The sequence below is a fragment of the Siphateles boraxobius genome, unplaced genomic scaffold (assembly GCF_051911475.1).
Source record: "Siphateles boraxobius isolate OS27281-9 unplaced genomic scaffold, OSU_SipBor_1 137, whole genome shotgun sequence".
Lineage (NCBI taxonomy): Eukaryota > Metazoa > Chordata > Actinopteri > Cypriniformes > Leuciscidae > Siphateles > Siphateles boraxobius.
Window position 1 is genome coordinate 579,898 of NW_027508741.1, and position 19,076 is coordinate 598,973.

The 19,076-nt window shown below is 35.8% G+C and overlaps 1 protein-coding gene and 1 long non-coding RNA gene across 12 annotated transcripts in view; both read left to right on the forward strand.

The window, feature by feature from the left end:
- Window positions 1-7,900, forward strand: part of satb1b (SATB homeobox 1b) — a 92,729-nt gene extending 84,829 nt beyond the window's left edge. For all 11 annotated transcript variants that reach the window (XM_077229926.1, XM_077229933.1, XM_077229929.1 and 8 more), the window contains 2 exons: window positions 688-894; window positions 5,379-7,900. In XM_077229926.1, the coding sequence (XP_077086041.1) occupies window positions 688-894; window positions 5,379-5,930 (759 nt within the window). In that variant the 3' untranslated portion in view covers window positions 5,931-7,900. The remainder of the gene's footprint in view (window positions 1-687; window positions 895-5,378) is intronic.
- Window positions 7,901-10,335: 2,435 nt separating this feature from the next.
- The window catches only part of LOC143738043 (uncharacterized), a 57,254-nt gene continuing 48,513 nt past the window's right edge, over window positions 10,336-19,076 (forward strand). The window contains exon 1 of the long non-coding RNA XR_013203821.1: window positions 10,336-10,374. This is a non-coding gene — a long non-coding RNA (uncharacterized LOC143738043). The remainder of the gene's footprint in view (window positions 10,375-19,076) is intronic.

Genomic DNA, 19,076 nt, shown 5'->3' on the forward strand with positions numbered 1-19,076 from the left:
ATATATATATATATGTATACAAAATGATTAGAATCCTAAAAAAGTGTGTATATAAATATAAAAAATATATTAATTAATAATAAAAAAAATATATATATATATATATATATATATATATATATATATATATATATACCTGTGTGTGTGTGTGTATATATATATATATATATATATACCGGTGTGTGTGTGTTTGTGTGTATATATATATATATATATAATAAAGCCTAATGTTCATCAAGGATGCATTAATTAATCAAAAGTGGCAGTAAAGACATTTATAATGTTACAAAAATTCTATTTCAAATGAATGCAGTTCTTTGAACTTTCTATTTATCAAAGAATACTGAAAATAAATATTTTCACAGTTTCTCCAAAAATATGAAGCAGCACACATGTTTTCAATATTGATAAGAATCATAAATGTTTCTTGTAGCAAATCATCATATTATAGTGATTTCTGAAGGATCATGTGACACTGAAGACTGGAGTAATGATGCTGAAAATTTAGCTTTGATCACAGGAATAAATTACACGTTACTATATATTCACATAGAAAACAGCTGTTTTACATTATAATATTTCACAATATTACTGTTTTTTTATTGAATGAATAAAGCCATGGTGAGCAGAAGAGATGTCCACAAACATGAATAAATCGAGGTGTGTGTTGTGTGTGTTCTCCTGCAGGGTTGGCTGTGTGAACTCCTGCGCTGGAAAGAAGACCCGTCCCCGGAGAACCGCACACTCTGGGAGAACCTTTCCATGATCCGCCGGTTCCTGAGTTTGTCCCAGATGGAGCGTGATGCTATATATGAGCAGGAGAGCAACGGAGGACAGCAACACCATGTGGACAGACCACCTCACCTGATGCATGTGCCCACAGACCCCCTACAGGTGTGTCTCTCACACACACACACACAGACAGGCACACACACACACACACAACACAGATGCCCTACAGGTGTGTCTCTCACACACACACACACACACACACACACACACACACACACACACACAACACAGATGCCCTACAGGTGTGTCTCTCACACACACACACACACACACACACACACACACACACACACACACACACACACACACACACACACACACACACACACACACACAACACACACACACAACACAGATGCCCTACAGGTGTGTCTCTCACACACACACACACACACACACGTATACACACACATACAACACAGACGCCCTACAGGTGTGTCTCTCACACACACACACACACACACACACACACACACACACACACACACACACACGTATACACACACACACACAACACAGATGCCCTACAGGTGTGTCTCTCACACACACACACACACACACGTATACACACACACACACAACACAGATGCCCTACAGGTGTGTCTCTCACACACACACACACACACACACACACACGTATACACACACAACACAGACCCCCTACAGGTGTGTCTCTCACACACACACACACACACCACAGACCCCCTACAGGTCAGTCACACACACACACACACACACACACACCACAGACCCCCTACAGGTCAGTCACACACACATACACACCACAGACCCCCTACAGGTCAGTCACACACACACACACACACCTTACAGGTCAGTCACACACACACACACACACCCTACAGGTCAGTCACACACACACACACACAAACACCACAGACCCCCTACATGTCAGTCATACACACACACACAAACACACACACCCTACAGGTAAGTCACACACACACCACAGACCCCCTACAGGTCAGTCACACACACACACCCTACAGGTCAGTCACACACACACACACACACACACACACACAAACACACACACCCTACAGGTCAGTCACACACACACACCCTACAGGTCAGTCACACACACACACCACAGACCCCCTACAGATCAGTCACACACACAAACCCTACAGGTCAGTACACACACACACCCTACAGGTCGGTCAAACACACACAAACACACACCCTACAGGTCAGTAACACACACACCCTACAGGTCAGTCACACAACACACACACACGCCATAGACCTTCACTTAACACCAATAAAACCAGGCTGTGTATAGTCCTAAATCATGTCATTTTCATAACACACCTTCCAAAACTATTTTATGGAGTTTCTTCGGCTGGATAATGGGTGTGTTATTAAAGTCCCCCTGTAGTCAATCATTTTATTACTTTCTTCATGCCTTAAAATATCTTGAATGTAACTCGACACCCTTGCCTCATTTAGTATGCGCGGCTCTATGAATATGAGCCCCGCCTCCACTCACTCACTCACTCAGAGATCCACTCGTTGACGATCACACGTTGATCTGATTGGTTACAAGGTAGTTTGTGACGTCAGAAACACCAGCGATTTCAAAGCGTGTTTTTGAGACTGTCTTTGGTTCACTGCAGTTTTAAGGAGAAAATACTCAGCAATGCTGTCGACTTATGAATTTACACATGGTTTGTCTTAAAGCATATTAACAACACCATATACACATATAAACAACATTAGAAACTTGAGTTTCATCGCAGGGGGACTTTAAACAACATTACAATCCATTGAACAATCATTCCTGTCAGAAATAAATATGCCGTTACACTGATTAAGGTTTAGTTATTTAGCTGTTTTTGTTGTAAATTCAATGGAAGAGGGTTTATGTATTAAATAACTGTGGTAATGCCTTTATTTTTGTTTTATTTGACCAGAAACATGTCTAATTAGGACTCTTTTGATCATTTGAAGAGAGGTTTGCTATGTAAGCGTAGCAGTCATTAGCAACATCGTTTGTCTGCATTTAGATATTAAGGACAGCTAGCTATTTTGATAAATTCATCACTATTCAGAATCTAAATTTAATCACAAAACTCCCCAAGTTCTTGTGGTTACAGCTGCGTATTTGATCAGATATTATTTTGTTTACTCGCAAGCATATGGTCATTCCAAGAAAATATTATGCAGGAAGAAAAACATTTATTCACTTCCATGTTCAGCACTTAAGACGGAGATCTGCTGCGGTTTAAAGATCAGGCTGATAAACTAAAGCATTTGCTTACACTTTTACAACACCGTTTCACATTAGCTAGCATTTACAATTGTTCATTCATGTTCATTTTTAACATTTACCACTACACTTCTAAATCAGAAGATATATCTGTTAACATTAGTTAATGCACTGTGAATTAACATGAACAAACGGTGAACAATTCTATATATTTTACCCAGCATTAACAGAGATTATTGCATTAGCTAATGCATTACTATTAAGAATTGAGACCTTATTGTTAAGTGTTAACAAGCATTTACATAAACATAAATGCATGCTGTGGGATAATAAAGCCATAAAATACAAAATGCTGTAAAAAAACGTTTTTGTTTGTTTTTTACCTTTTATTTACCTCTTTTACCTTTTACTGTAAGATCAAATTATTCCTAACAAATGAATAAGTTTGACATCAGTGCAAAAGCATTAAATTATGAAACAGATTAATACATATAATTTATAAATAATTCTTATATATAAATAAACTCCATATATAATTTTTTTTTTACTCAAACCAAAAGATCAAATTAGTAAACAATAATTTATTTTATTTTATTTGTAAATGACTCAAACCAGATCATCAAATGAATAAACGAATGTCTTTTATTTAATTTTATTTTATCTTATTTTATTTTGAAAAGTAAAGCCATAAAATACAAAATGCCATGCATTACTGTGATTTTTACCTTGGTTAAAGAGTTTTTAGGTGTGACATGTTGCTAAGAATCCGCTTTTTGATGAGTAAACACAACTCATTTCCTTCAGTGTTTGTTTCGGTGTAAAATGACTCTTCAACTTTAATGCACTGTATGCCAGTTGTTGACCTTGATGTCTTGTACTTGCTCATGTCCCATTTATTTCTGCCTATTATATTCCGGTGTCTTTGAAATATTATCAGGAGATTTGCAAAAAATGTTATCAAGCATTCCCGTTCCCTTTGGGAATGTCCCAGGAAAAGCCGTGTGTATAGTGTATGGAAAGCAGCAGCTGCGGCGACAATGGCCCAAACTCACAAACAATGGCACATTTCAGAGCAAATGTGTCATGTGTTTAGATCGATGTGAAAGTGGCCTAAACACAGACACTGATAGCACATCTCTCACAGGACACACACACACACACACACACACCATGAGTCTGTGTTTACCGTGTTGAGCTACAGCGTTTCAATAGGGCTTGATAAGCAATCAACAGACCGCCACTTTTAATGTGAATATTCTGATGAAAGAGTTCGTGTTCACGGTGAACTTTAATGAGAGCAGGTAAAGCTGTAAAATGTGAAGAAAATCATATATCATCATTTATTAATCACAGTATGGCTATTTTTGCTGGAAAATCTTTTCATCATCTCCTTTTATTTTATTTATTTTATTATAGAATGAATGACTCTAACTTAAATGTTTAGTTTAGTTTAGTTTAGTTCCATAATGGAATAAGACCAATATATCAATTTATTCTTAACAAATTAAGTTTGACATCAATACGGAAATTTCAAAATATTAAACAAATGTTTTATTTTATTGACTCAAATAAAAGATTCAATTATTCCTAAGAAATGAATAAGTTGGACATCAGTGCAAAAAAAAAAATCGTATTTATTTTGATTGCAATGGACTCAATCCAAAAGACCAAATTATTAAACAAGAATGTTTTTCTCATTTATTTTATTTGACTTTACTTTACCTTTTACTTTATTTTATTTTGATTGTAACTGACTCTAACCAAAAGATCAAATTATTAAACGGTGTTTCTCTCTTCTTTTTTCTCACTTTACTTTAATTTACTTTATTACTTTAATTTACTTTATTATTTTAATTTATTTTATTTTGATTGTAATGGACTCGAACCAAAAGATCATATTATTAAACAACAATGTTTCTCTATTTTATTATATTTTATTTTATTTTATTTTTGATTGTAATGGACTCAAAACAAAAGATCAAATTATTAAACAATGTTAATCTTTTTAATTTATTTTTAATTAAATTTTTTTATTTAGTTTTATTTCGGGCATAATGGACTCTAACCAAGAGAGAAAAAGTCTGACATCGATGTAAAAACTTGAAATAAATACATTCTTAAACACTTCAAAACTAATGTTATAAAATGTATATTTCCGACTGATTGACCCTTTCCCTTGTGTTTGTTTTTTTATTAATTTAATTTTTTTATTTAATTTTATTTTGACATAATGGACACAAAACCAAGAGAGAAAAAGCCTGACATCGATGTAAAAACTTCAAAGAAATACATTCTTAAAGATGTTATAAAGTGTATATTTCCGACTGATTGAAACCTTCTCTTTTGTCATGCGTCTCAGACTCATCAGCACCCGTCCTCTCAGCTCCAAGCCCAGCTGCCCCTGCCTCACCCTTCCCAGCCTCCGCTATCCCAGCAGCCCTTGCAGCAGACGGGCCCTCGCCTGCCCCCCCGACAGCCCTCCATGGCCTCACCCGCCGAGTCGGAGGACGAGAACCGATGCAAGAGCCGCCAAACTAACCGGATCTCAATGGAGGCGCTGGGGATCCTGCAGAGCTTCATTCAGGACGTGGGCCTGTATCCCGACGAGGAGGCCATACACACACTCTCAGCTCAGCTCGACCTGCCCAAACACACCATCATCAAGTTCTTCCAGAACCAGCGCTTCTACATTAACCACGCCGGCAAGCTGAAAGAGCCCGTGGGGTTCCCCTCGAACTTCAACCACAAGGACGAGGGCCTGACGGACTTCAAGGACAGCGAGTTGATGACCGAGCTGGACGAGAGCATTCAGACCAACAACTCCATGTTCTCCGTTAAACTGGAGGAACACCTGGCGAACGAAGCGCACGCTATGGGACCGGCCCAAACGGAGCAGGAGGCCAAAGAGTGACGGACCTCGACTATCCCAATCTTCATCTCGTTCACTCGCTCGTCTGTGAAACTGTAAGACTTTTTACACCAGACTGAATAACACACAGATGATTCACTTTCACAGTTTTTGTAATGCGTGGATTATTTCACTGTAAAGACTCGTGCATCATTTTAATAATCTGCACACAAAATGTAAAAAATTATAAAAAATAAAAAAAAAACTTAAAGGATTAGTTCACTCTTAAATGAAGAAAAATCGGTTTTGAAAACCAGTTTCTTATGAAGTGAATGGCGATTTGGGCTGTCAAGCTTCAAAATGCACAAAAGCATTATAAGTAGTCATAAGTCCATACACTTTATAGCACAGTAACTGTGTATATATATATATATATATATATATATATATATATATATATATATATATATACATAACAGTATGATTATGTTTGCTGTAAATGCAACTCATTTGATTTTACTTTAATTGTAAAGTACTCAAACCGAAAGATCAAATTATTCATAACAAACTAATACGTTTGATATCAGTGCAAAAAATTATTAGACAAGAATTTTACACTCTATTTTAATATATTTTTTTAATTTTATTTTATTAACTTATTGGACCAATAGTTCAGATAATTCAAGAAATTCAAGAAAAATGATCAAACACTCCGAGTTCAAATAACCAAAATATCACGGTATGAGTTATTTTATATCCTATTAACAGTACATGTATATCTGAAGCCGCATCAGTGCGTGTTTATGACGGCCCCAGTTCTCATTCACTTCTATTATGTAGAAATATTCCTCAAAGATCACTGTAAGATGACATGAGCGTGAGAAAACATGAGCTATTCCTTTAAGCGAACGGTATGTTGCTGTGGATATTTGCCGACTGCACTTGTTATCTGTTGTTTTTACACTGATTTTAAACTGCTGGTTAAAAAAAAAAAAAAAAAAAAGGAAGTCAATGGAGTTTGATAGACTTTGATGTTTACGTATGTGATGTTAACTGGATTTTTATATAAAAAGAAAAGAAAATGCATGAAATTGGAGACGAGGGGTAGACGAAGGCTTTAATTTAAAGTCGAGCACTGAAATCTGACGGATCGCTCAGTCTCTGGATCCCTATGACCTGCAGGGAAACCGGGGAAATCTTATTATTATTATTATTGTTATTTGCTTTGAAGAAATATAAATATATATATATATACATAGACATATATTAATTGTAAAAAAGTATACAGTCTTAAAGAAACTATGCCAACAAATGCCTTGTACTATATGGCACTGCCGATGTTAGATTATTTTGCAAAACTTTGGTCACTGTAAAATCCTGGAATTCCACAGTTTTCAAATGTGAATCACAACCTCGTTCGGTTCTCATCATCGTCCTGCATTATTTATTTTTTGCGTTCTGATGTAATTACGTTTTCGGAGCACTTCCGTCATTTGGCGCTTTTCGTTTTACTGATCTTTTTTCTATTTATAAATGTAATTTTGATGGGCAGTAAAATCAGAAGTGTCTTAACGTTTTAAATGGAAACATGTGCTTTAACAGTTGCCTAAAAAAGTGCTGTATGTCAAGCAACTCATGCTACGAGCTTCACAATTAATGTTGTATGCAATTTTTACTATCATGCAAATAAGCTTAGGTAAATGACTAACCTATAGACCACCTTAGAGAGAAAAACATATGCAATTTGTGTGAAATCGATGTTTGCAATGTGTCTTCCTTTGGTTAACAATCCAATTCGAAGCTATTCCTGTATAAATATGATGTATAAAAAAGTGGTTCTTTTTTTATGAGTTTATTGCAATGAGAACACCAGTTATTTTGTTACGACTGACTGTTTTATAAGTGTTTCTTGGTTTCTTTACGCAGAAATGTTCTAACTAGGAGTGGTTACTGATTGTTAATGACACGATTAAACTGTTTGTATTGTACTCCGAAATCTTTGCGTTAATGTGCATTAAAGAATATCCACAGCGCAGGCGCATCAGCTGGTCTTTCACTACAGTATTACATTGTGTAAACATACGGCAGGTGTTACGGAGATGATTAAAGCTGTGAAGTTTCCCAGTGAAGCTCTGAGACACAATCCTCAGTGACCTCGAAGCATCCCAGTGTTGCTTGCAGGCTTTTTCAGCGAGAAATGTCATTTTCTGATTTTTCTGGATAAGGGGAAGTTCTAAACCATTGAATATCCAGAAAATGACTATGTTATTAATAACGTCCTTTGTTTTGGCATACTTTGTATATGCATATACGTGTGGCAGGAGATGAACGCAAGTATGTAGATAACTGTAATATATATAAAACGTGAAAAATTCGCAACTTTGCAGTTTCTGCTGAACTACGGCACAATCGTTTGTTGTCAGACTGACAGCAGTTTGTAATTATTGCAAGTGGGAAAATAACTTTCTTTTCCTTTTAAAGTATGTGAAGTTTAATATTTTAATGTGTACATTAGCAGGCATCAAATTACATGAAAATGTTAAATAAAATTCCTTATACCATGGAGGCCCTCGACTGAAATGTGTTCTAATGACAGACGAGATTATCCTGTTTCTGTTTATTTAGATCGTAACATTTCCACTTAGTGATTGATCGCTTGAATGTTCTTAACACAAATTGACGACAAAGAAATGTTCTCCTTATTTTATCACTAACTAACAGCCGGACCATATACTTGATACATATTTAAATGTTTAGCAAAAACAGAAAAATATAAATCTTGGGGAAAAAACACTGTCACAGGGTAATATTGTCAACTAAAACCATAAAAATAAAATGTTATTACTTGAAATAATATAAGTAGAATTTTAGAGTAAGAATAAGTACAATAAGTTTAAGTAGAAGTGATAAAATAACATAATATAATAAACAACTAAAAATAAAACAACCATCAGATTTTTATAAAAACATTTGCAAGATCAGGCAATATTTAAGTAAATCCACATTTCAGATTTCACCTGTGATTTTATATATATATATAAGCCATAATCATCGAAATATATAATTTTGATGATTAATATGGCTTACAGTTTATGAAAACCACAAATTCAAAATCTCAGAAAATTAGAATATTACATGAAATCAATAAAAAAAAAAAAGATTTTAAATATAGAAATGTCGGCCCTCTGAAAAGTATAATCATGCGTATGTATATAGTTATATATACTATATATATATATATATATAATTTTTTTTTCAGATTGTGATTATATTTTCTGTCAAAACCATAAATACAGCACAATATATACTCTATTATTAGAAGAAAAAACAACAGTAACAATAAGTCAAACCCCAACAATTAAACAATTCTTTACATTAGTCCACTTTGCTGCTTTGATCATATCCATGCTTTGAGAGTAAATGAAGAGGTTTTACAACAGGTTGACACAATAATAGCAGGATTTGGGAGAATGCAACACTTCTCTGTGTCTTCACGAACTCCACGCCTGAAGGGTCCGGGCAACATCAAATCAAAAGTGACCGTGTAAGACATGTTTTCAACATTGATAATAATTAGAACTGTTTCTCAAGCAGCAAATCATCATATTATAGTGATTTCTGAAGGATCATGTGACACTGAAGACTGGAGTAATGATGCTGAAAATTCAGCTTTGATCACAGGAATAAATTACACTTTACTACATAATATTCACATATAATGTATGTTGGGTAAATGACTTGTGAAATCAATTTTATTAGCATTTTTTTGTGTCACTAATGTAAAATACTCAAATTGTTTTCACAATTTAGCTAAATAATTGAACAACCGATGACAGACAAAGCAGAATAAATGTATTCTTTGACTTATATACAGGCATATGAATGTTTACATATTTAATTTACCATATTTTAATTAAAGATGAATGATTTCGTAATAAATTTAAAATATAATAAGACTTAACTACATGGCGCCCCGGAGCCTTCTGGGTCAATTCTGGGAGGGCCATCTTACCATAAAAGTCTAATATTAACTTTTTTCCCCCTTGAAAATAAAAACTATAATTTGTACTCTACAGATCTTAAAACATTACCACAAAAAAGTTTTTCCACATTACTTTAATTTAAAGATTATTTTATTTGTTTATTATTTTTTATGTTTATATACCAATATAAAAAATTCACAGTCATAAACAGCAATATTTACCTAATTACATTTGGATTTAATTATTTTCATACAAGACAAATCTCCTTGTGTCAATTCACTTTTCCGAATATTTTAGAGCGATGACGCAAACGAATCAGCGTTTTGATCGAGTTGAACTGATTCACCAACGGAAGTTTAATCTCGGAGACGCCGTTTAAAACATCGCGAGAGCGATTAAAGTGAAGAAGCTCCAAATGCATTTGAATCGCTCTCGCGATACTTTGATGTCGCTTCAAGTCGAACACAACTCACGTCACGTGTCACGCGACGAATGATTGTACTGGAAGCAAAAATGTGGCAGAGGTAAGTAGTAAAACCGCCAGACCAGTTAGAAATGGATGGAAATAACATCATACATGAGCGCAAGTGGATGAATGCTAATGCTAGAACTGATGTCTTTCATCTGATTCTCATATTATCTTGAATTTGTTTTATATAACCTATTGAAAAACTGACGCTCAGGGATCCTTTTCACAAACTATGACGTGTTTTTACGGTCATCATTGACGTAAATCCTGCAAAGTTTTTTTTTCTTTTTTTATATTTTTCTTTTTTTATACATTTATTACAATATTATTTGTATTATATTGCATCAAATTACAAGAAACTTGTGCTGCTGTGAGGGTGATTTGAGATTTGATCAAATGGGAACACAAAAATGATATTTAATGTAGTTCACGCATATTCTCTTGAATTTTATATATAATGTAGTAGGGCCTATTGAAAAACTGGCGCGCATGTTAAGGCCTATAAGTAATATTTGGTATAAAATAATGTTGAACATTTTGATACAAAACATTTGTATTTATAACAATACTCAATTTTAATAAACGCTCAAATTTAAACTGATGTACTTTTGGTTGTTGTTGTTGTTGTTGTTACTGTTACAACCTGCAGTATTTGACTAGCTGTATCCATACAGCGGGTTATTTTGGTCAAGAACAGTTGTCCGACCGACTAAATGATCATTCACAGTTTGTGTTGACCTTACATGTTGTTCTGTCTGCCTTCAAATCTTTGAAATAATTTCAGAGTTTTGATGATGCCATTAACCTTGTAAACTTTGATAAATCTAGATTGTTTCATTTTGGTTTTGTAACAGATAATCCAGCTGACCAGGGTCAATGTGAAAGGACAGATATATAAATCCATCCTGTCATATTTAGCTGTCAGTATAGTCCATTCAGAGAACACTGATGTAATGCTTCAAATGATGAACCCCGTTGTTATAAATTGCCCCGCTTTCTTTTTCAAAATCTGGGTCACTTGTTGGGTCTGAAATAAGCAAACGGGCTCAGCTGGGCTTCTTAATGACCTAATAGATAATCATGTTTATTTTTGTGCCTTCACTTATACTTTACATAACATAAGAAAGAAGGCCACGTTTAACTCAGTTATATTTCAGGATGGGCATCATTGTTAAACTAATTTTTTAGTGTCGTTAAGGAATGATGTATTGACTTTACCCCAAATTGCATTGAAAAAAACAAAGCTCCAACTGAAACATCTATATGCGTTTCATTTTATGAGCTCCATAAAAACCTAGCTTAATTTAATGATTGACATCACCATAATTTTAATAGCATTTCATTAGATCAAAAACTGTTTCCCAGACCTTTTGCACCTTTAGGCCAGACAGCTTCAGAGTTTTTCATTGTTGTTGAATGTAAAAATTCATGTTCCCGTTGTAATTTCAAGTTCAGTTCATAATGGTGCGGAGTGAGAGTGTGTTCACGCGCAACTTCCATAGGAATTAATTGAAAACGCTCGCTCTGCTCCGCACCGGTTTGAATGCCCTTGTGGCCATGTGCATTTTACTCTCACTTTTGAATTAGCGAAAATAAAAGCAAGGTGCAAAAGAGGGAAAAACTCCAACGTCCCCCGGTGATACCGGTATTACCATGCATGTCGATTAACCAGTGGGAAAATTTCTTCACCGTCACATCCCTAGTGTACAGTATGACTTTCTTCTTTCAGCCAAACACAATCTGAGCTATATTAAAAAATATCCTGGCTCTTCCAGGCTTTATAATGGGAGTCAATGGTGCCTTAGATTTTAAAGCCCAAAAAAAGTGCATCCATCCATCATAAAAGTAATCCATACAACTCCAGGGGTTAATTAAAGGCCTTCTGAAGCGAAGCCATGCGAGAGATTTTATCATCTAAAATCACTTCCGGTAACGGCCGCACGCAAGTCGAGTTCCGGCGGAAGCGTGACCTCTGACCAGAAACATTCCATATTGACGAACGAGGTAATGCAGAGGATAGATCGAAACAAAACAACGGTCACAGATTAGAAGACTAAAACGAGAATTTTTAAAATAGAAATGTGGGAGAAGCGTGAGTTTGTATTTGTTTGAAACCCGAGAAAGGCTTCTACTCTCACCTGAGCTTACGCTACTCCTACATCATGTGTTGGGTCAGAGGTCATGCCTCGGGTCAGAGGTCACTCTTCCGCTAAAACTAGACTCGCATACGGCCGTTACCGGAAACCAAGCCAAGTCAAGTCACCTTTATTTATATAGCGCTTTTTAAAATACAGATTGTTTCAAAGCAGCTTTACAGAGATAATGCTAATGCTAAAGAGATAAAGCAGGAAAATAATGCAACAACGTTTGTTTCCTGAAGAAAATAATGTCACAGTCCAGCTTAAGTCCAGTGATGTTTCATTTTTGTTGTAAAAAAAAGGTTATTAATTTAGTTCATATATATATATATATATATATATATATATATATATATATACATATATACATATAATATAATATAATATACACACTCACCTAAAGGATTATTAGGAACACCATACTAATACTGTGTTTGACCCCCTTTCGCCTTCAGAACTGCCTTAATTCTACGTGGCATTGATTCAACAAGGTGCTGAAAGCATTCTTTAGAAATGTTGGCCCATATTGATAGGATAGCATCTTGCAGTTGATGGAGATTTGTGGGATGCACATCCAGGGCACGAAGCTCCCGTTCCACCACATCCCAAATATGCTCTTTATGGTTGAGATCTGGTGACTGTGGGGGCCATTTAGTACAGTGAACTTATTGTCATGTTCAAGAAACCAATTTGAAATGATTCGAGCTTTGTGACATGGTGCATTATCCTGCTGGAAGTAGCCATCAGAGGATGGGTACATGGTGGCCATAAAGGGATGGACATGGTCAGAAACAATGCTCAGGTAGGCCGTGGCATTTAAACGATGCCCAATTGGCACTAAGGGGCCTAAAGTGTGCCAAGAAAACATCCCCCACACCATTACACCACCACCACCAGCCTGCACAGTGGTAACAAGGCATGATGGATCCATGTTCTCATTCTGTTTACGCCAAATTCTGACTCTACCATCTGAACGTCTCAACAGAAATCGAGACTCATCAGACCAGGCAACATTTTTCCAGTCTTCAATTGTCCAATTTTGGTGAGCTCTTGCAAATTGTAGCCTCTTTTTCCTATTTGTAGTGGAGATGAGTGGTACCCGGTGGGGTCTTCTGCTGTTGTAGCCCATCCGCCTCAAGGTTGTGCGTGTTGTGGCTTCACAAATGCTTTGCTGCATACCTCGGTTGTAACGAGTGGTTATTTCAGTCAAAGCTGCTCTTCTATCAGCTTGAATCATTCGGCTCATTCTCCTCTGAACTCTAGCATCAACAAGGCATTTTCGCCCACAGGACTGCCGCATACTGGATTCTTTTCCCTTTTCACACCATTCTTTGTAAACCCTAGAAATGGTTGTGCGTGAAAATCCCAGTAACTGAGCAGATTGTGAAATACTCAGACCGGCCCGTCTGGCACCAACAACCATGCCACGCTCAAAATTGCTTAAATCACCTTTCTTTCCCATTCTGACATTCAGTTTGGAGTTCAGGAGATTGTCTTGACCAGGACCAGACCCCTAAATGCATTGAAGCAACTGCCATGTGATTGTTTGATTTAGATAATTGCATTAATGAGAAATTGAACAGGTGTTCCTAATAATCCTTTAGGTGAGTGTATAGCCGCTCTTGAGAAAACCTTGAAGTCATCGTCCAGCTTGTTATTATTATTAAGCCAGATATTATAGTTTATAAAGTTATAAATATGGATTTTTTTTGTGTCCAAAATCACATGCGCTTCACTTCAGAAGGCATTTATTAACCCCTGGAGTTGTATGGATTACTTTTATGATGGATGGATGTGCTTTTTTGGGCTCAAAATGTAAGGCACCATTCACTCCCATTATAAAGCTTATAAGAGCCTGGATATTTTTTTAATATAACTCAGATTGTATTGGCTGAAAGAAGAAAGTCATATACACCTATGTCTTGAGGGTGAGTAAATTATGGGATAACTTTTGGGTGAACTAACCCTTTAAGTCACTTTTGACAGTAAAATATTACATTAAGTAATATTTGTACTATCAATCATTTTCTCACCCAATATTTTATCTGCTTATTTTTTTAAGGCAAAAATCCTCTTTTGCCTATCTTTGCAGCATGGAGATACTGTACAAAGTGTGCACGTTTTTGCATGCATGAAAGATCCAGATGATGTACTGCGTTTGTCAAAATGTGCAACCAATACTGCTATTTGTCATGTTTTATTTGCCCTAGGGTTGTTCCGAACTCGCTTTCTTTCTTCTGTGAAAAACAAAAGAGATGCTGCATGAATATTGTCTCACATACTACTTTTTTGAAAAATTATTAGACAGCACAAAGCGGCCCTGGTTTGTGCTGTTGTAAATAGAAGAGATATGTTGAACAAGCTCTCAGCACAGCTGGATGGCCTGATAGACCAGAGCCACCCAGTCCAAACAGTCTGATAGATGTAAAGGTTTCGTGGCTCCTCTGATCAAACATCTGAAGAAGAGGCAGGCTGGACTCAAAACCTCACTGAGCAGCCAGAATCCGAGAGTTCACCTGCCATGAGTCAGATACTCACAAGCTGCACACGAGATGCTGCAAAAATAGTACAAGGTGTTTGCATGTATACTGTGCAAAGTGTGGACATTTTTACATGCATGAAAGATCTGGATGACATGTTGTGTTTGTCAAAAATGTGCAACCAAATCTGCTAGTTGTCATGTTTTATTATTTGCCCTCGGGTTGTTCCAACTTTGTTGCATATTGCATCTTGCATCGTTTTATTTCTTGCATGGTGGTGCATTGCATATTGTCTCACATACTACGTTTTTGAAAAATAGTACAATACTGCACTGAATGCAATAGCCCGTACATTACGAACACAGCCGAGGAGTGTAAAGTTAATCAGATTCAGGTGGAATCAGGAGGTCCAATCAGATTGCGGTCTGTGTCCTGATGACTAATTAGATCTGTAGTCTCTTGATCAGTTACTTCCAAGCCTGTGGTCTCTCACAGAACAAGCATTTCTCAGCTCAATTAACCCACCCCAAACTCTGCGCCTTACAAAAATAATCGAATTTAATGGTGTAATTGTGCAGCAAGGCACCATTTTACCTCGTTCTGAACCTATGCAATAGATTCAAAACCTGAACAAAACACTGATGACCCTCTACAAAACAGGTCGGTGGAGATCAAGATATCATCATGCTCAATATTTATCAGCGACGATCTCAAACACCTCCACTTTGCGGCTAAATTGAGATGTTGCCAAGCAACCACATGGTATAGTGCCAGGAGCGCAGCTTTACAGCGTCCCCAGTCGTGTCTTTATCTCTTAGAAACTCTAGACTGTCTGCCTTTTTCTGTAGAACAAGTTTAAAGGTGTCGCACAAAACATGTGAAAGTTTCCAGCTAACCTGCTAACTCACGTTATTACTGTCTTACTGAATTACTTCTGTTAAGCAGCTGTGAGCCACTGTTACCTAAAACTCTCTATTAATGCAGATTGTCTGTCGTTCTCACTACTTTGAGGAAAGATAAAGCATGGAGAAAGATTTGTTTTACAAACGTTTGCTACATCAGTCATTCACGCTAGAGCTCGGCTAATGTATGCATGCACTGTTATTGGTACAGTTTATACAGTTCCCGCATGTGCACCACAATAAATTAGAATACATTGTTGATAGACATACACTTGTAGCCTAAATGCTGATGCTGAGGAATTACAGTTGCAACATCTCTCTACAAATGAGTAGTGTATCATTGAGAAACGTTCTTGCGATGGAGGTTCGTGTTGAATAATGCCTATTGTGGGAGACATCAAAACAAAATTAGGAGCTTTTGAAAAAGCATAATAGTGGCACTTTAAACTCGTACTGTATTATTTATATATATATATCTATATATATATATCTATATATATATATATATATATATATATATATTATACACTAGGGCTGCAACAACTAATCGATAAAATCGATTATAATCGATTATGAAAATCGTTGTCAACGAATGTCATTATCGATTAGTTGGTCTGCTTACGTCACGGGGGGCGTTTACTGGTACGCACACACACGCAAGGTCTCTCTCCCTCAGGCGCTCTGCCGAGCGCGCGCGCTACACGGTTTGGAGCAGTCTCTTCTGTCTCGCATGCGCGGGAGTTTGAACTAATTCGCGGGCATCAGGGAGCCGCAATCATAGGGCCGCAATCAATATGCGGGAGACTCCCGGGACTTCCGGGATGTCTGTATTTTGTCTCGAGCATCAGGTTGTCCAATCAGTTCGCTCGCAACGTAAGTGATGGATTAAAATAGCGCTACCGCAGAAATAGGTTAAATTAAAACGGTGTTTACAAAGTGAAGCATTAAATACAAAGGCAGTTAATAACAGCAGCAGTAAAATATTGTTTTTTAGTCACTGTACTCAGTGGTTTTCAGCGAATGCTTGTGCACTAATGCATAATTTCTCCTGTCCTTTACTCAAGCCTGTTAGCTTGCTGGGTAACGTTACCTCCATTCCGTTCTCTTTTTATAGCATTTGTCGACTAAGTTTTAATTGTTTTTCAAACGCGATCTACTGCGGCTCTACATTCACACAATTGTTTTCAGTCTTTCTATATTTATTTAATCAATTTATCCTTATATTATATTCTTTTATATATTATATATAATATATATTATATTCTTTATCCTTATATTCCTTATATATAATTAATTTTAAATAAAAATTAAATGAATTATATATTTTAGATGTTTTTAGTTTGTTTTTAGTTCAGATATTCACATCTGAACAACATGTCTGTGTAAATTTGTTTTAACAAAAATTGTGTTAAAACATAATATGTTGGATATCATTTTTTTAACAATAATCATGTTTGTCAACTTGCCATCAGCAATTATCATTAAAAACAATGCAAATATTGATATTAGTAAAACTCAATGTGTGGCTTTTGCACTTTTTAAAGTACACTTTTACACATAAATACCCTGATTTACGGTTTTATTTAGTTATAATAAAAAAAAATCTAATTTAGTTTCTATCCGATTAATCGATTAATCGAAAAAATAATCGTCCGATTAATCGATTATCAAAATAATCGTTAGTTGCAGCCCTATTATACACACACATATTGTGTGCTATTACTTTTCTAAATTATTAGACTTTGCATGGCGGACAAAACAAATGGGTGAAAAAAAATCTCATAGGCTCACATATTTTGATTTGGGCTATTAGGTAACTACTTGGCAACCATTCAGAACACCCTAGCAACCATGTAGCAATGTGACATTGCAACGCATGTTTTAAATGGTCAAGCATGATTTTCTTAAAGGGGCTTAATGTAGAATTCAGAAACTGTTGTTATTAGTGACACCAGTGGCCGTTAAGTGAACTGCAGCCAGCAGCTTTTTGGTCGTACACACGCAGAGGTCACGTCAACCGAACATTTTCCAATTTTTTTAAATTTTCCATCATTTTCACAGATGACATTGAGGGTGGTTTATTGTACTGGTGACTAATTGAAGTCCATTTTATAATAAGTTATAATAATTATACGTACACTTACATAATTAAGTTTCTAATTCGTTTTGTTTTGGTGGATGGATGTCATAAAAACTTGACGGACTCATTCAAACATACATTAAATATTAAAGAACATATGATTATATAAAATGGTGCATATATTTAGCAAAATGCTCCTCTCTAGAGTTACTTTTCTTGCTGACTATTAAGTTTATGGTCAATGAATGGCTTTTCTGTTGTTACGTGACATTGTTTGCAACACTGATTGAGCGATTACATGAGACATGATATGGATTTTGGCAAGTTGTACTGTATCTTTCATAATTTTCTGATGTTCATTCATGTTTATTTCGTTCTGTAATAGTAAAGAGGAAGGGATTATCGCGTTCACTCGCGCTCTGCGTCAACTTTTCAAGATGAAAACTGAAAAGTGCCGCACAGTCTTTGTTCAACTTTCCTTTCATAATATAAATAAATGCATAACCTATGTGATTGTCTTGTAAGTTTGTTAATAAAAATGAAAATGTGAACGAAAACAGAAGCTATTAAATGTCTTATTAGGCTATCATTAAAAATCATCAAAAATAAAGGTAGCCTAATAATAGATTATGACGGAATTTTTACGATCATGTTCTGTCAAAATGACAAAATATATAAATGGAAATATCTTTACAGCAATAAACGGTTAACGAACATCCCAACTAGGGCTGCTCGATTATGTAAAAAATCATAATCACGATTATTTTGGTCAGTATTGAAATCACAATTATGTAACACGATTATTTCACATGACTTTGGGAACGTGTTGCATTTATTAAAAAGATTTATTTAAACAATTCTTAAAAAATCTAAATTTTAACATTTATTGTACTTTAACTATTAAAATAAATAATATAACAGATAATACTTCAATAAGTATTTAATAATTCCCACAAATTTCCCCCAAAATGCGGGAAATTCCCCCGCAAACATTGATTCACTTTAGCATGTAGATTGTATGAGTAGCCTACATGAATCCACACAGATTATAAAACCAAATCAGTCATTTTAAAACTGTGTGTGTTCAGCAGTGTTCAGCGGTGCCGCGTCTTCTCTCTCTCTGTCTCTCAAAATGTGTTGGAGACGGCAAGCGTCGA